General features: G+C 43.8%; 2 protein-coding genes across 3 annotated transcripts in view; one reads left to right on the top strand and one right to left on the bottom strand.

Moving 5' to 3' along the window:
* LOC107390569 (DNA (cytosine-5)-methyltransferase 3B) overlaps positions 1-18,751 on the top strand; it is a 133,733-nt gene that overhangs the window by 109,944 nt on the left and 5,038 nt on the right. Inside the window, exons 18-22 of one of the 2 annotated variants that reach the window (XM_054745607.2) lie at positions 53-143; positions 12,753-12,898; positions 13,055-13,140; positions 13,647-13,716; positions 13,794-13,915. In XM_054745607.2, the coding sequence (XP_054601582.1) occupies positions 53-143; positions 12,753-12,898; positions 13,055-13,140; positions 13,647-13,716; positions 13,794-13,915 (515 nt within the window). Of the gene's footprint in view, positions 1-52; positions 144-12,749; positions 12,899-13,054; positions 13,141-13,646; positions 13,717-13,793; positions 13,916-18,751 lie in introns of both variants that reach the window. The other variant, XM_054745606.2, reaches the window with a different exon arrangement.
* Positions 15,814-18,679, bottom strand: LOC107377062 (E3 SUMO-protein ligase ZBED1). Its single transcript, XM_015946457.3, has 3 exons — positions 16,957-18,679; positions 16,618-16,741; positions 15,814-16,330 (listed from the first exon to the last, which is right to left on the bottom strand). Exons 1-3 carry the CDS (start codon positions 18,454-18,456, stop codon positions 15,942-15,944), a joined length of 2,013 nt encoding a protein of 670 aa, XP_015801943.2. The 5' UTR covers positions 18,457-18,679; the 3' UTR covers positions 15,814-15,941.

The raw sequence follows: 18,751 nt of genomic DNA, 5'->3' as shown, positions 1-18,751 counted from the left end.
ACTGTAGTCATGACTAAATGATGTGCTCTGTCCTTAATCTGTGATTCTGCAGCTTGAGAAGTGGGGCCCATTTGATCTGTTGGTTGGCGGTAGCCCCTGTAATGACCTCTCCATCGTAAATCCAATTCGGAAGGGTCTCTATGGTATGTAGCTTTGGTCTTCAGCCATCCTTAATAGAAAAGTATTTACATTGATTTGTAATGTCATCTGCCAAGCAACCCATGTAACCTGATAACCCCTCTTACTGCTGCCATTGTTCAAGTCCGCCTGGCCATGTTTGTCTTTATCTTTTAATAAGTCTTACATAAAAGGTCCCATCTGCACTAAACGTTTACCTTATTTTCAGGACAAGCTTAGCTTTCAATATCTGTAAAGATTTTGCAGTTATTGGGTTTTAAATGACCCCAAACAGGATGTAATAACAGAATAAAACAAAAAACTGATTAGATTTTTCTTCAGAAGTGTATGAACAGAAAATGTACATGATCCAAAAATCTGAAATAGAGGAAATCAAACCTAACATGTATCCCAATCTGGTATTGAAACTCAGAGTTGCAGCTTATATTGCTGCTAACGTTCAGGTGCTTTTAGCTGCTGTGGTCTTCTGCAGAGCAGTTCTTGTCCTGCTGCAGACAAAACTCTCTCTTGCACTCTTAGCACATACAGGGAGTGTTTTCTTTTTACAGAGTGGACCTGTTTCACCCCTGACCTGCTCTCTGCAGTGTTTCCCCTAGGAATTTTTCCAGCGGTGGTGGTGGGGGGGTAAGGCTGGGATCAACTGATGACACCCGGTCGAACTAGCTACAAGTTAACCTGAAGCTAACCCAAAGCTAACGCGGAGGTGGGAGCTAAGCTAACGGAGGTAGCAACCTAGCCACAACCTAACCCTAACCAACATGTTATATTTCAACCCATTTTCTAAAGTGCAGCATTATGTTAAATGCACTGGGTTTTACCCTATTACATTTAAATTTCATGGTTAAACAGTACATGTTAACAAGATGGAGGGACTCCAAGCCCTTTCAAGGACTCAGCCAGAGTTTTGGCAGTTTCTGGACCGCTGGAGGAGATAATGCAAAGAAGGATTCTCCAGAGAATCAAGAACATGATGGACAACCCTGAGCATTCTCTTCACAAGACTGTCCGACAACGGAAGAGTGTCTTCAGTCAGAGGCTTCTTCAGTTTGGCTGCAACACTGACCGCTACTGGAGATCCTTCCTGCCAACAGCCATTGTAATATACAACAACTCTTTGATGACTTGATTATCATTATTATTCTGAGCTACTACAGCAATCAGTTTCCCTCTGGGATTAATAAAGTATTTTTGAATTTGAATTGAATGGAATAAAAATCTAAGCTCAGCTCGGCAGTGACCTAAAATACATAAATATAATTTTACTTACCGAAAAACATGAAGTGGAGACTCCTTTGACGCTCTATTAGTGCAATTAATACCACAGCAAGTCATTTTGTCCAACAATTGCACAAATAATATCCAAACAAGAACACACACACACAGAGACTCAAAATCCCGGAGCAGTTTCCAGGCCAGACCGAGGCTCTACTGAGGCCTTTCCACGGAGCTAGCTCTGTGGTCACGTGGGTCTGATGCTCATTAATTATACAGAATTTTAGGCTTTCAATACACTTAAACAGAAGAGTGAGAAAAAAATTCACCCCCCTCAGAGTTGTCATGAGCATAAACTAGATCATTTAAACCTAAAACATGTTCTGGTACCAGGCTGTAAACATGTTTATTTCTGCTGTGAAATTGGTATTTTTAACATGGGAGTCAATGAGGATTTGCTCGCTTCTGACACCAGCCCCTAGTGGATGAGGGTGGAACTGCAATTTTGGTACTTCCGGGATTGCTTCAATTTTTGAGCCGCGTTGTGGGGGCTTGGTAGTAACATTGCAGTAATTGTCTTATAAATGGCAATTGCGCCTTGGCGCAACATAGGGAGGTCTCATGATCTTGTGGGGAGTTACTGCTGAGCTCCAGCCGGCAACTCTATTGAAAATGAAAATAAACACAGACTGTACGTTTTTCTTTTTTAACAAAATCAAAACAGCTGAGACGCAAACAGGAGCGCTGCAGCATTCCTTTAGCTTCTCTTTGTTAGAGCTGAGCTCACATCGCCAGAGACTACCCGGGGACCGTGGTGGAAGACACCTTTAGGAGCGGCTAGTTAAAAAGACATAAATATTGCAGCTTCAGTTGCTATTAAAAGCTAAGTAATGCCCTAGGTAAATGGAAGTCCGCGGCCCCCATACCCCTTTTATGCCGCCATCACCTTATCTCTTATAAAAAAGGACTCTTGATTGCGCCACATTACCGCCACCACTTAAAACTACCTAAGGTTCTCTGGTGCCGCCACAGCGGTGCAGCAAATTGACGGCAGTGTTTTGTAAAGGTTAGTGAACAACAAATAAGAATTCAGAGGTTCAGCCATCACAGGCTCAGTGGCCAAGGAGTGTGTAGACCTGTGGCCCAGATTGCTTCTAATGCTGGCAGCATAGCCTGAGACTGACCTGTGTTTCAATACCAGGTACCAGTTACCGGGTGTTACTCCACCTGGACTAGGTACAGAGTGTTCCCACTTGGGTGGCCTCAGACACAGAACTTTAAGGCTCCCCCGCGGGAGGACATACAGCCGCCCATCAGTCACATCTGTATTTGCAAGGATGTGTGTGTAATCAGCCAGGCTGGGCAGAGTGGAGAGAAGTTGTGCCCGATGCTAGTGTGACCCTATTAATTCAGCTTAATTCAGTTAATTTCTGTAGCAACAAATCACGACAAGAGTCGTCTCAAGGACCTTCACACAGTAAACATTCCAGCACAGGTCAGGTCATTGAGGTTTAAGGTCGTCTTTATTAATCCTCAAGGGGGAAATTAAATTAAGGCAATCAGTAAAAAGTTTCCTATATAAGTAGGGCTGCACAATATATCCAAAAATTATCGTCATCGCGATAACAGGACGTGCGATAGGCCCATCGCAAAACACGGCAAAAACAGCGATAAATGTTTGGTTCAAACATTTCCATCCGTGTCATACATCAGCTTTTTGTAAACCAGCTCTGTTTTTTATGCGGAAGTATTATTTGACCAATCAAATGTAGTCCTTCTGATATGCGGCCAATCAGATGGTTCCATTCACGTAATACACCCGCCCCCTACGTAGACCCTTTTGGAAAGCAACACCCGAACAGAGTTTGCGGCACTGTTCCCGGTGTTGCCAACCTAGCGAATTTGTCACCATTTCTAACGACTTTTAAGACCCCCTTAACGACTTTTTTTAAAAAAAATAAATAAATAAAAACGCCTAGCGACAAATCTGGCGACATTTCTGACCCCCCTCAGCTACTTTGACTACAACTTTGTAGCAGACTTTACCTGCAGATGAGATATGCATCTGAAGCGACAGGACCGTCCTTCCTTCCAGAGGATCAGAAAGAAAATGATCTGCGCATGTGCGTGCAGCATGATCACGCTGCCCCCGTTGGCCAATCAAACCTTTTGTGGGTTTTCTTTCACAAGTCCATTACTTGAGATAGCCACCGGAGCTACATAAAGGGCGACCGCTCCTTCCGCCATCCAGCCTTATTTCGGCAGCTGAGCTCGGCTGGCACCAGCGTCGCACTCACCCATGGCTTCTCGCACCACTTGTGGTGCATTCACAGAACATTGGAACTCTATGATGAGTTCAGTAACGTAGCACATTTAAAACTTTTATAAAAAACAGAATAATAATGTAAGTCATTGGCAGTTTGCATGTAACGTTTCTGAATACTAAATACGGCCTGCTTCTTTTTACACAAAAGTACCAAAAACAACAAAACCAAACAAAATATATATATATATATATATATATATATATATATATATATATATATATATATTATCTTTTAGGTCAATTTATAGCACTGAATCACAACAGAAGAACACATCTCAAGGCACTTGAAAACTATAACAGAAAATTCATTTTAATTCGATCATACATACATTCCTATCAATTTAATATTTTTGTGTTTAAGAGTTCCATTCTCTACAGAAAAAATATAAATATTCCTTCTATTTTTTTGTGCCATCTTTCCTTGATGTTTTAAAGGCTGCTGTCTTGTATTCTATGGGGTTTTTATTTTAATAAAATATTAAAAAAAAGAAATTAAATAATTTTTTCAATAAAATCACGTGGGTTTTATTTGATTTACTCTGCAAGACCGGTGAAGTCATGACGCAAACGTGGTGACGTCATCACGCAAACCAGATGACGCCATTGCGTTGTATGCAAATTAGCACGTGACGTCATTTGGCGACATCTAGTGACTTTTGCGGGGAACTTCAGCTACTTTCAGTCAAAGTTGGCAACACTGGCCGTTCCTTGTTCCTCATGCTGGCTCAGAGCAACGAACGCACTTTGTGCTGATGTTTCTGGATTCAGCGCTGCTTTCAAACGTGAACGTGAGTCCGCTCGGTGTCGGTAATCATTTTTACCGGCCTGACTCCGACGCGTGCCGGTGAACCAACCTACCTTCATGTCGCTAGTGTTAGCCCCAGGCTCCGGTTAGCTTCCAGCTAAAAGGCTACAGCACTCTCCTCCCAGTCCCACCCTGCTAAAGAGGGCCTGGAAAAGTTCCCCCACACATCAAAGTGATTTTTCATTTATGAGCTTTTATAACCTTGTTAATCAGGATAGTTGATTTGCTGCTGCACATAAACTGTCAGTCAGAAGTTCTGCTAGCCGGTTATCTTAAGAGGAGCTAGTTCAGTTTGTTAGCTTGTTATCAGAATCATAGTTGCAGTTTCATCATCTGAGCTGCTTTTTAAGATCTAGGTAAACTTGTTCAATTTGGGGTTAAAAACAAACGTTTTCACATATTTTCCATGTAGTTTTTTGCCAGTTCCTCTTCTGAAAGGTAGACAATTGTTTTTCTGTTTCCCTCAGAAAATCTTAATGTCCTCCTAGTTTGGCCCAGCACAGTTCACTTCCCAGTTACAGCAACAGCCTTATATCATAACCACATAAGTGGAGAAAATGTTCAGTAGCAATGAGAGAATTTGCGGTTGCATTTAAGTGATGTTAACTATTATTTAACATTTAAACTTATTTTCAGATTTTTTTTATTTATTCTAAAACCCTGGTAAGGGATGTTTTTCTGTATTTGGAGCATCAGAAAAAGTTTTATGGTGGAGGTGATGTTTTAAAGTCACTGAGAAACTGCATGCATGCAGTTTGTTGTTTTGCTGCTAATACAGTAGCAGGTGCAGCTGCTAATACAGTAGCAGATGCAGCTGCTAATGCAGTAGCAGGTGCAGCCGCTAATACAGTAGCAGGTGCAGCTGCTAATACAGTAGCAGGTGCAGCCGCTAATACAGTAGCAGATGCAGCTGCTAATGCAGTAGCAGGTGCAGCCGCTAATACAGTAGCAGGAGCAGCCGCTAATACAGTAGCAGGAGCAGCCGCTAATACAGTAGCAGGAGCAGCCGCTAATACAGTAGCAGGTGCAGCCGCTAATGCAGTAGCAGGTGCAGCCGCTAATACAGTAGCAGATGCAGCCGCTAATGCAGTAGCAGGTGCAGCTGCTAATACAGTAGCGGGTGCAGCTGCTAATACAGTAGCAGATGCAGCTGCTAATACAGTAGCAGGTGCAGCTGCTAATACAGTAGCAGGAGCAGCTGCTAATACAGTAGCAGGAGCAGCTGCTAATACAGTAGCAGGTGCAGCTGCTAATACAGTAGCAGGTGCAGCTGCTAATACAGTAGCAGGAGCAGCTGCTAATACAGTAGCAGGAGCAGCTGCTAATACAGTAGCAGGTGCAGCTGCTAATACAGTAGCAGGAGCAGCTGCTAATACAGTAGCAGGAGCAGCTGCTAATACAGTAGCAGGTGCAGCTGCTAATACAGTAGCAGGTGCAGCTGCTAATACAGTAGCAGGTGCAGCTGCTAATGCAGTAGCAGGTGCAGCTGCTAATACAGTAGCAGGAGCAGCTGCTAATACAGTAGCAGGTGCAGCTGCTAATACAGTAGCAGGAGCAGCTGCTAATACAGTAGCAGGTGCAGCTGCTAATACAGTAGCAGGTGCAGCTGCTAATGCAGTAACGGGTGCAGCTGCTAATACAGTAACGGGTGCAGCTGCTAAGAGCAAGATGGCGCCTGTGTTCGGCCACGCCACTGCTCGACTCCTATTTTTGATTGTGTTCACAATATACGCGGTCATTTCAGCCCAATTTTCATGTGGCTTTGTTTCTGCTGTACGGAGTTACGATCGTGGTTCTCTTCTTTGTATAAAAGAGTCTATGGAGTTCCTCTTTTATGAACAGCGCAAGTTCCAACAAACATTTCCGCCTCCGTTCGTTTGTTCATCCGACTCACCTGAGTACCAGCTGGTGTGCCGCGCCCCAGGCAGAAAGAGGAGATCGAGGAAGCGGGGATGCAGGTCTGGTGTTCAAGTCAAGTAGAGGCGGGCTTCTTTGGGAGTCGCAGCTCCGGATCGCCCGTCCAGGTGTTTGCGGAGGATCCCTTGTGTCGACCGGCGCTGTGGCGGTGGGACGCTCCCCCCGTCATCCTTCCGGATCGTCGCGCCTGCTGTCCTGCACCCGGTGCGGAGTTGTTTTTCTGACTTGGATGTGCTGTTACCTTGCAGCCCTGTGTTTACACCGGTGGATCAGCTGATGCCTTCCCGGGTACGCTGGAGATCACGTGATCGCGTCTCCTGCTTACGACCGATCCTGCTGAATTCAGCTCCTAAGCCTTTGACAGCTCTCTCCTGCCGGTTTGGTCTGTTTAATGCTCGCTCTATTGCGAATAAATCATTCTCTTTGAATGAACTTTTCTTCAGTCAAACTCTGGATTTTATGTTCTTTACTGAGACATGGCAGAGAGAAGGTGAATATATTCATCTCAACGAACTCTGCCCCGCTGGCTGCGCTGTTTTTGGGATGCCCCGCCCCTCCCGCCGCGGAGGAGGTCTTGCAGTTGTTTTTAAGGAGACTTTTATCTGCAAAGTGTTAAACACTCAAGCTTTTACTTCTTTTGAATCACAGACAATCAAGATTGGTTCATCTATTCCATTTTACTGTGTGCTGATTTATCGCCCACCTGGACCAGCCACAGCTTTTCTTAAGGATTTTAGTGATTTTTTATCTTCTATCATAAAGCTGGAAAATGTTTTAATTCTGGGAGATTTTAATATTCATATTGATGACAGCACTTCTGGCCCAGCAGTGGAACTTTTAACAATGACTGAATCTTTCAATTTTGAGCAGCATGTCTCTGGCCCCACCCATCAAAAAGGCCATACTCTAGACCTTGTGTTTTCCCTTGATCTGAATATTTCCAATCTTTGTGTGAAGGATGTCCACATGAGTGACCATAGCTGTGTTTTATTTGATTTACTCTTTAATCTTGAGTCTACGCCTTCTGTGGTCATCCCACAAAGGCGCATTATTTCAGAGAATACAGCAGCTAGATTCATTGAGATGTTTGACTCCAATTTGTTTTTGGAATCTCAGGATGTGGACAGCCTTATTCACAGCCTAAATAGTCGCTGTAAATCCATTTTGGATGTGGTTGCTCCTTTTAAATCTAACAGGGTAACTCGGAAACCATTTTCTCCTTGGATAAATGAGCATTCAGAACTTGAAAAGACTGTGCAGGAAAACGGAACGCCTGTGGAAGTCCACTAAACTCGAGGTCCATAGGCTGTACCTTAAGGACCTTATGCTTTCTCTAAATGAGCTGATAAAAAAATCCAGGTCTGAATACTTCCGCAAACTGATTATCCAAAACAAGAAAAAACCACAAGTTTTATTTGACACTATTAGCTCTATTGTGGCTCCTGCTGCGCCTCTTACACCTGTTTTCAACAAAGCAGATGCAAACAAATTCCTTAATTACTTTGTTGATAAAATTCAAAATATCAAAGACAAACTCCCATCTTTTCAGTCATGTAATGATGATATTGATGAACTCCCTGCGCACGCGTGGTCCTCTTTCTCACCTGTAACACAGGATGATATTTTAGCTTTGGTAACCACAATGAAGCCCTCTTTTTGCCTGGCTGATGTCTTACCTTGTAAACTCCTTTCAAAAGTATTTGATGCCATTGGTCCCTGGGTTACCAGAATGTTTAACCTGTCCCTTTCTTTTGGCGTTTTCCCTAGCTGTTTTAAACATGCTTTTGTGGAACCCCTACTCAAAAAATCTAATCTGGATCCAACAGATCCTAAAAATTTTAGACCGATATCAAAACTCCCTTTCCTGTCCAAAGTCTTAGAGAAAGTGGTATCTGAACAACTGGTTTCCTTCTTACAGGATCGCAATATCTTTGACAGGTTTCAGTCCGGTTTCCGTAAGCACCACTCTACGGAAACTGTGCTGCTTAAAGTGTCCAATGACATCTTGATGTCCGCAGACTGGGAAATGCACGGTCCTAGTTTTACTAGACCTTTCGTCCGCATTCGACACGGTTAACCATGAGATCTTGCTGAGTAGGCTCCGCGAGTTGGTTGGGTTGTCAGGTTCTGTCCTGGCGTGGTTTACGTCCTATTTATCCGGGAGAAGCCTAAGTGTCTCAGTCAACCAGATCCTGTCTGACCCAACTGATCTACGGTGTGGAGTACCCCAGGGCTCAGTTTTGGGCCCGGTTTTGTTCTTGTTGTACATCCTTCCTTTAGGAAACCTAATCCAGGAGTTTGCCGATGATGTTTCCTATCATCTCTTTGCTGATGATCTTCAGCTGTATTGTTCTTTCAAGCCTTCTGACGTTAAAAAATTGCATTCTCTATTATCTTGTTTTGAGCGAATCAAACAGTGGCTCGGTGCAAATGCCTTACGGCTGAACTCAGACAAAACTGAAGTACTGGTGATTGCCCCCGATAATGCTGTTCCAGGGATTCACCAGCAGTTAGGTGATCTGAGTTTGTCTGTAAAACCTACCCTTAGAAACCTTGGAGTTTTCTTTGACAAGGGAATGTCTCTTGAACATCACTCAAAGCAGTTAACTAGAAACTGTTTTTACCACTTGAGACAAATTTCTAAACTCAGAACAATGGTGTCTAAAGCTGATCTTGAGTTGATTATTCACGCGTTTACATCATCCCGTTTAGACTACTGTAATAGTTTATTTTCTTGTCTAAACAAAAAAGAGCTGTCCCGCTTACAACAAGTCCAGAATTGAGCAGCTAGAATTCTGACCCGTGACAACAGAAGGGCCCACATTACCCCCATTTTAAAAGCTCTTCATTGGCTTCCAATCACATTTCACATAAATTTTAAAATTCTTGTGCTGACTTTCAGAGCGCTGCATGGTCTGGCTCCATTGTACGTTCAAGACATGCTCTGCCCTTACACGCCTTCTCGCAGGCTGAGATCATTGGATCAAAACCTTTTAATGGTCCCACGTACTCAGTTCAGGACACGAGGAGATCGCTCATTCCAGGCCGTCGCTCCTAGGCTCTGGAATGAGCTACCTCTGTCTTTACGCTCAATCGACTCAGTTGATGTTTTTAAGAGCAATCTTAAAACCATTTGTTTCTCCAGGCATTTTAAACTTAGTCTCATTCAGATTGGTTTTATTTGACACTATGTATATTGTGGCTGTATTTTACTGTATTTATATGTTGTTGCCTTTTAACTTGTGAAGCACTTTGTGACCTTTTTGTCTGTGAGAGGTGCTATACAAATAAAGTTACTTACTTACTTACTTACTAATGCAGTAACGGGTGCAGCTGCTAATACAGTAACAGGTGCAGGTGCTAATACAGTAGCAGGTGCAGCTGCTAATACAGTAACGGGTGCAGCTGCTAATACAGTAGCGGGTGCAGCTGCTAATACAGTAACGGATGCAGACGCTAATGCAGTAGCGGGTGCAGCTGCTAATACAGTAACGGATGCAGACGCTAATGCAGTAGCGGGTGCAGCTGCTAATACAGTAGCAGGTGCAGCTGCTAATGCAGTAGCAGGTGCAGCTGCTAATGCAGTAGCAGGTGCAGACGCTAATGCAGTAGCGGGTGCAGCTGCTAATACATTAGCAGGTGCAGACGCTAATGCAGTAGCGGGTGCAGCTGCTAATACAGTAACGGGTGCAGCTGCTAATACAGTGCAGCTGCTAATGCAGTAGCGGGTGCAGCTGCTAATACAGTAGCAGGTGCAGACGCTAATGCAGTAGCGGGTGCAGCTGCTAATACAGTAACGGATGCAGCTGCTAATACAGTAGCGGGTGCAGCTGCTAATACAGTAGCAGGTGCAGACGCTAATGCAGTAGCGGGTGCAGCTGCTAATACAGTAACGGATGCAGCTGCTAATACAGTAGCGGGTGTAGCTGCTAATACAGTAACGGATGCAGACGCTAATGCAGTAGCGGGTGCAGCTGCTAATACAGTAATGGATGCAGCTGCTAATACAGTAACGGATGCAGACGCTAATGCAGTAGCGGGTGCAGCTGCTAATACAGTAGCAGGTGCAGACGCTAATGCAGTAGCGGGTGCAGCTGCTAATACTGTAACGGATGCAGCTGCTAATACAGTAGCAGGTGCAGCTGCTAATGCAGTAGCGGGTGCAGCTGCTAATACAGTAGCGGGTGCAGCTGCTAATACAGTAGCGGGTGCAGCTGCTAATACAGTAGCGGGTGCAGCTGCTAATACAGTAACGGGTGCAGCTGCTAATACAGTAGCGGGTGCAGCTGCTAATACAGTGCAGCTGCTAATGCAGTAGCGGGTGCAGCTGATAATACAGTGCAGCTGCTAATGCAGTAGCGGGTGCAGCTGCTAATACAGTAACGGGTGCAGCTGCTAATACAGTAGCGGGTGCAGCTGCTAATACAGTGCAGCTGCTAATACAGTAACCGGTGCAGCTGCTAATACAGTCGCGGGTGCAGCTGCTAATACAGTAGCGGGTGCAGCTGCTAATACAGTGCAGCTGCTAATGCAGTAGCGGGTGCAGCTGCTAATACAGTAGCGGGTGCAGCTGCTAATACAGTGCAGCTGCTAATACAGTAACCGGTGCAGCTGCTAATGCAGTAGCGGGTGCAGCTGCTAATACAGTAACGGGTGCAGCTGCTAATACAGTAGCGGGTGCAGCTGCTAATACAGTGCAGCTGCTAATACAGTAACCGGTGCAGCTGCTAATACAGTAGCGGGTGCAGCTGCTAATACAGTAGCGGGTGCAGCTGCTAATACAGTGCAGCTGCTAATGCAGTAGCGGGTGCAGCTGCTAATACAGTAGCGGGTGCAGCTGCTAATACAGTAACGGGTGCAGCTGCTAATACAGTAGCGGGTGCAGCTGCTAATACAGTAGCGGGTGCAGCTGCTAATACAGTAGCGGGTGCAGATGCTAATACAGTAGCAGCTGCAGCTGCTAATACAGTAGCGGGTTGCTAATACAGTAGCAGGTGCAGCTGCTAATACAGTAGCGGGTGCAGCTGCTAATACAGTAGCAGGTGCTGCTGCTAATACAGTAGCGGGTGCAGCTGCTAATACAGTAGCGGGTGCAGCTGCTAATACAGTAGCAGGTGCAGCTGCTAATACAGTAGCAGGTACAGCTGCTAATACAGTAGCAGGTGCAGCTGCTAATACAGTAGCGGGTGCAGCTGCTAATACAGTAGCAGGTGCAGCTGCTAATACAGTAGCGGGTACAGCTGCTAATACAGTAGCAGGTGCTGCTGCTAATACAGTAGCGGGTGCAGCTGCTAATACAGTAGCGGGTTGCTAATACAGTAGCAGGTGCAGCTGCTAATACAGTAGCGGGTGCAGCTGCTAATACAGTAGCAGGTGCTGCTGCTAATACAGTAGCGGGTGCAGCTGCTAATACAGTAGCGGGTTGCTAATACAGTAGCAGGTGCAGCTGCTAATACAGTAGCGGGTGCAGCTGCTAATACAGTAGCAGGTGCAGCTGCTAATACAGTAGCAGGTGCAGCTGCTAATACAGTAGCGGGTTGCTAATACAGTAGCAGGTGCAGCTGCTAATACAGTAGCGGGTGCAGCTGCTAATACAGTAGCAGGTACAGCTGCTAATACAGTAGCGGGTTGCTAATACAGTAGCAGGTGCAGCTGCTAATACAGTAGCGGGTGCAGCTGCTAATACAGTAGCAGGTGCAGCTGCTAATACAGTAGCAGGTGCAGCCGCTAATACAGTAGCAGGTGCAGCTGCTAATACAGTAGCAGGTGCAGCCGCTAATACAGTAGCAGGTGCAGCTGCTAATACAGTAGCGGGTGCAGCTGCTAATACAGTAGCGGGTGCAGCTGCTAATACAGTAGCAGGTGCAGCTGCTAATACAGTAGCAGGTGCAGCTGCTAATACAGTAGCAGGTGCAGCTTTATATGTTTGCAATAAAAATGTTATGTTGTAATGGAATTCATGCATTAGTTTTTGTTTGCTTTGAACCCAGAGCAGACGTCACACGCCAGACGACATCAACACTGCATACTTTAGTATTTGTTCATTTATCGTGAGTAATATCGATATCGCAAAATTAAGCACTGTTATCGAATATCGCAGGTTTTCCTAATATCGTGCAGCCCTATATATATAAAGAAGCCAGCAGGGTGCATCAAGTACCTGACTAGTTTCAGAGTCTTTACAGCAATCCTCATACTAAGCAAGCATGCAGCGTTTGGCTCCCTATTAGTAACCTTCTAACTGTGGTTAACCTCAGCATCGGCAGAAGGATTTAGTGGATTTTAAGGGTCAGACTTAAAGCTGTATATGGCTACGTTGTTTGTCCCTGACTGAAACTTTTTCTCCACCAGAAGGCACTGGCAGGCTCTTCTTTGAGTATTTTCGCATCCTGCAGCTACTGAAGCCCAAAGAGGACAACCCTCTGCCTTTCTTCTGGCTGTTTGAGAATGTGGTCTTCATGAACACCCACGACAAAGTCAACATCTGCCGTTTCCTTGAGGTTTGCTTAGTTTACATTGTTTTGATTAGAGACATTTGGTTTGAGAGTTTGTTGGACATTTAATTCAATCCTTGAACTTCTAGTTGCTGTTTTTGGAAACTATGTTGTTGAAGACATGAAGAGCTGAATGTCGCTGATACTTGTGTTCTTTTTCAGTGTAACCCAGTACTTGTGGATGCAGTCAAAGTGAGCCCGGCACACAGAGCTAGATACTTCTGGGGGAACATACCCGGGATGAGCAGGTGTGACTTTCCACACCCACTCCTTGTCCTACCTTAGATGGTTTCTGACTTGTTTGGTTTTATAGTTTTGCCGATTTTCCAGAGGGCAGCAGGGACTCAAGAAGTAGAGCTGGTGATCCAAATAATCAGAGGGTTGCTGGTTCAATCCCAAATCCTTCCTGGGAATTCTGCTGTTGTGTCATTGGGCAAGACACTTCAACTGATTTGCCTGTGTTGGACATGGTCAGATGATCCTATGGCCTCTGTCAGACTGCCCCAGGGCGGCTGTGGCTACCAAGCAGTCTACAGTCACCAGCAGCATATGAATGAATGAGGGATTATCTGTGGAGCTCTGAGTGCTTAGAAAAGCACCATGTATAGCATATCCATTATTATTATTAGTATCTGTCTCTTTGCTTTTGCATTTAAAGAACTTTTAGTTTTTGATTGTTTTATACAACAATTTCAAACTTTAGCTTTGATCTTTTCACCTGCAATGAGTCCAGTTTGTCGTTTCTTCTTGTCAGGCCCATCATCGCCTCCCAGAATGACAAACTGAGTCTCCAGGAATGTTTAGAGATAGGTCGAGAGGCCAGGGTGAGCCACAGTCTGTCTTCTATCAGCTTGGTTTTTATTGCGAGCAGCAATCACCATGGCCTGATGTCCTGTTGCAGGTAACCAAGGTGAGAACGATAACCACCAACCCAAACTCACTGAAGCAGGGTAAGGACGTGTCCCTGCTGCCGGTCCTGCAGAATGGAAGTGAGGACAACCTCTGGATCACGGAGCTGGAAAAGTATGTTCTGTGTGTGTGTGGGTGTTTGTGTGTGCGTGTTAACGGACAGCTGTACCAGTGTTTCTAAACCTTAGACTGGTAGAGAATAGGCACTAAGGTTAAAGTTTGACAAGAATAAATTTATTTTTATGCATTTAATCTACTGATTTATGTTGATAATTTCTCAAGACAACTTGAAGTGAGTTAATTTATAAATATTTTACGGGGGAAATATAGACATATATATCGTATATCGGAATTCAGCAAAAATATATTGAGATATAAGTTTTGGTCCATATCGCCCAGCCCTAGGTAGAACCTTAGTTGTTCTCATTGTTTTCCACAGAGGACTGAGAAATTTTGGTTTAGGCTACCTTCTGTAAATAAAACACTTATTTACCGTATTCATAGTCTGGCTGGTCCCACGACTTATACTCCGGAGCGACTTATACACCAAATTATGTATACCGCGCTGCTGCAGACCGGCTCCGGACCAGGAATAAGCTCCTCTGCCCCGCCATCACCTGCTGGAGCCTGTGGCAAGCTGCTGCGGGCTGGGCGGCTCCGACCCAGGAATGAGCTCCCCTGTCCCGCTGGGAGGGTTTCAAGCATCGCCATCACAAATACATTACTTACGTTATTTATAAAACCAGATAACGTGTATAATTTCAGATACAAACTTATCTTTAGGCATACATATTTTAGAACAACATTAAAGTTATTTTGTATTTCTGTTAACAGGTGTAAAAGTTTGGAATAAGCTAAGTGGGGATCTAAAGCAAAGTCCCACATTGCATAAGTTTAAAGATACATATACAAAGTTATACCAATGAATTATATGGAGGAGGAAGAAAAGATGTAAGGTGTTGCATTTGATTGTAGTTGTCTATTGTTGGTGAACTGGTAGGTGTGAATATTGGAAAGGGGGGGATATATAAAAAGTGTAATTTATGTTCGTGTGACCGAGGATAAAAACATGTTATAAGAAACTGGCTATGAAACACAGTGTAAGGAAAAGTAATTTTGTCTTACTTTGAAATTTGACTTGAGGGGATTATATAAACTACCAGAGCTTCTTTCCCTTCCAATTGAACATGTTCGACATACATACATATGTATATACATGTATATGTATATGTATATACATGTATATATATATGTATATACATGTATATATATATTCACGTGTATATATATATATATATATATATATATATATATATATATATACACGTGTATATACATGTGTATATACACGTGTATATTAGGGATGCACATCTCTCTGTGAAAAACGATTCAATATGAATCTAGATGCACAGGTTACGATTCAATTCAAAAACGATATCCTTTTATTACAGACCGATTCGAAACGGTTCGATTCGATTTTTAACGATTCGATACGGTAAGAATAACTAAACAATTAGATTCTCTAGTTTATATTCGTTGAACATATTTTATAAAGAAAATAACACAGTTCTGTTAAAGTGACAGTACCACATTTATTTTCAAATATGTAAAAAAAAACATGTCTTAAGCATTGTGGCTTTATGGCACTTGTAGGAAAAAGAAAAAAAGAAAAACAGAATACCAAAACCACATGTTACTATTCTTATTTTTAGGCATGGAGATATGTGGTTGGATTGCTGGATGGGAAGTCCAGAGGTAAAAGTAGCAAGACTAGTTATAAAAAAGTGCAAGATTTCAGCCTGAGCTTGTTTTGAACACTAGAGGTAGGTAACAAAGTGCAACATTTTCATGTAAACAAGTCACACACCTATAAACCGTAACCTGATGATTAGCTGATTAGCCTCATCTCAAAATGTAGCCTCAAGCCTGGGGAACCACAGTGGAACGACAAAGCAGCAACATCATTCTTAACTCAACAATGCTCAATAGTGGCAAGTGCTTCATGCACAAAATTAGAGTAAATAAATATAACTAAAATCAAACTGCTGCTTTTTGACCAGATAAAGGTATTTCTATCCAATCAGAAACTGAAAAATAGCTCACTTCACTTACAGAACGCCTGTGAATGTTCTCTGTCATTTTACTCCTGATCACTGTTGTTTTTTTTTTTTTTGGAGGGCAGATTTTTCTTCAGGAAAATGAGCTGATCCACATGCTCATGTTTGAGTAGGCTGCGTTTTGTGGAAACAATATCTCCAGCAGTACTGAACACCCGTTCAGAGGCCACACTAGTGGCTGGGATGCAGAGGTATCTTTTAGCAAGAGATGACAGCAGTGGCAAGTCCTGCTGCTCTTTCCACCACTGTAGAGGATTTTCTTCCAGAGGCAATGAAGCACGCTCTCTGTACCTTTTGACTTCTTCACTGGCCTTGTCTCTCACAGATGTAGCCGCCATCCTCACTTCAAAGTCTTTTCCCAACAGCTGGTCCAAGGCAGATATTTTCTTCTTTTTGAAAGGAGGGAGATCATCTAAAAAAAAACAAACAAAACAAAAAAAAAAAACAATTACCATATGTTACGGACTTTGTTTGCCATGCCTCAGTGGTGCTTTACTTTGTAGCTGACATAACCCAATCATATCTTTATTCATCTGATGTTCAGAATGAATTACTCTTGTAAACATATGATTAAACCCGGTCTTTGCATGCTAATTCTCATATTTTATGTGTTTTTGTAATATGGTAATATTTTAGATCTGTAGCATGAGTTTATACTAGCGTCAACCCATTATTGATCACGGTATAAAATATACAAACCTTCTGGCTCATGTTGGGTCTGAGGGGCATCAATCCTGATGCCCAGCTCTCCAAGGGCAGGTTCAGTCTGGCATGGAGTGGTCTGCAGTGGGCCTCCATGGACTGGATCCCCTGTTGCCAAAGCCTAGAAAAATGAAATATAAAAGACAGCTTGTGTACAAAATCAAACAAACATTAACAGTAGTCAGGATAAATCTAATAATACCAAATTATAGATTAATACAATGCACTGTAATGTGTATGTTTAGAACAAAGCTCATTTACAAACCACAAAATACACAATACAGTATTATGTATTTTAACAAAATTAATTAAATGATGAGGTGTTTCCAGGTGTACCTTGTTATGCAGGGATGTAGCTTTTGCTGTTATGTTTGCGAACGTCCGCTCAGCATCATGGTCCGTCAGGAAGGGCAGAGACTTGAAGCGGGGATCCAGAGCTGCTGCAGTGTGGAACAGATCCTCCAGGCCAGTGTAGCGCTTCTCCAAGTCCTCTCTGAATGCTTGTTTCATCTCTCTGATTACTACCGAGTCTTCATCTGCTGCTTCAAATGTCTTTTTAAGCTTTTCTCTGACAGGGGAAATCACTGAGAGTGTGGGCCGCTTGTCTTCACACATGCTGATCGTCACAAGTTTGACTGGCACCATCAGCTTCACAATGTCTTCAACATCACAGAAGTCTTTGTCCTTCAGAGTGTTAAGCTCTTCTCCTCTTCTGAGATCCCTGGACATGAGTGCAGCAGAGATGGCAGGCTGTTGTTCGAGTACCCGTTCAAGCATAATCTGGGTACTATTCCACCGGGTGGACACGTCTTGGATGAGTTTGTGGGTAGGCAAAGCAAGTTGTTTCTGTTTGTCTTGTAGAATTTCTGCTGCCCTGACACTGCGGTGAAAAAAGCCAACCACTCTTCTCACCTTTCCCAGCAACCTTGCTACTGTGTCCATTTTGAAGGCTTTCTGTGTGGCCAGATTTATAGTGTGTGCAAAGCACATGAGGTGAGGAGTCATTTCTGCTTCCACGCCAGCTAAAACCATGTTTGTGGCGTTGTCAGTCACCAGGGCTGGCTCTTTATCTAGAATCTTCCAGTCAACACATGCCTGTTTCAGCAGAGCACCTACATTCTTCCCAGTGTGGGATCCTTTGAATGCCCGGGTCTGTAAGACGTAAACATGTAACTCCCAATCCGGAGCGATGTGTTGGGCTGTGATGGTCACATATGACTCCGTCGCACATGACGTCCAAGCATCAGTAGTTATTGCCACTCTTTCTGCTTTTGCCAGTTTTTCTTCAACTTGGCTCTTAACCTGGGCATACAGCGCTGGCATACACGTGTTGGTGATATGATTTCGGGACGGTATCTTATATCTGGGCTCTAATGTATGAATCAAATCTTGAAATCCTTCCCACTCGACAATATTGTAAGGACATAATCCTTTGGCAATAAAACGTGTTATTGATGCCGTGATTTCCCTAGCGCGTGCTGAGTTTTGACCAAGTCGCTGGAAAAAAGTAGGAATGGCGTTCTCCGTCCTTGCCTGTTTGCCACTGGTTCCTGCACGCTTCTGCTCGGTAAACTCACCGTACTCTTCACCGTGTTTTCTCTTTGCATGCTGGTCCAGATTTGTAGTGCTCCCGGAGTAGGTCAACGAGGCTCTACAAAGTTTACAAATAGCATGGCTTCTGTCGAGCTTCCCCGCCATCTTATAAAACCCAAACACTGTCCAAACCTTGGATTTTTGTTTTCCCGGTGCGTTGAAAATCTGTCTCGGTGTATTATCACGTCTTTCGCCCAGGCTAATGTTGTTGGTCTCCGCCTCCTCCATTTTTCGTGTTGTCATTTGAGCTAACAGCTAGTCACTGGCAGCTATCGTGTTTAGCGGGGTAGCTGCTTCTTTGGGTTTGCGGGGTAGCTTAAGCTCTCGCGATGTTTTAGCGATTCTGGCGCCTGGCCTACGTATGATGCAGCCAAACGACTCAAAATCTCGCGATACCCGATCGATGACTCTAGAACCGATTCATCTATGAGTTCAGGTCTTTTCCCTATCGATTGAGGAGGCTGCTACCGATGCACCCAAATCTCTCACTTGTTAACAGAATATCCGGTCGCATCGGTTTATCTCTCACAACCCTAGT

Source organism: Nothobranchius furzeri, chromosome 10 (genome assembly GCF_043380555.1).
Source record: "Nothobranchius furzeri strain GRZ-AD chromosome 10, NfurGRZ-RIMD1, whole genome shotgun sequence".
NCBI lineage: Eukaryota > Metazoa > Chordata > Actinopteri > Cyprinodontiformes > Nothobranchiidae > Nothobranchius > Nothobranchius furzeri.
This window is presented reverse-complemented; position numbering and strand designations above follow the sequence as displayed.

Bases quoted from the DNA above. Each gene is read 5' to 3' on its own strand.
- LOC107377062 (XM_015946457.3), bottom strand. From the start codon at position 18,456: ATGACAACACGAAAAATGGAGGAGGCGGAGACCAACAACATTAGCCTG. The intron at 16,742-16,956 runs GTACACCTGGAA...TCATTTTTCTAG, and splicing joins CTACATCCCTGCATAACAAG to GCTTTGGCAACAGGGGATCC. The intron at 16,331-16,617 runs GTTTGTATATTT...GTTTTTTTTTAG, and splicing joins GACCCAACATGAGCCAGAAG to ATGATCTCCCTCCTTTCAAA.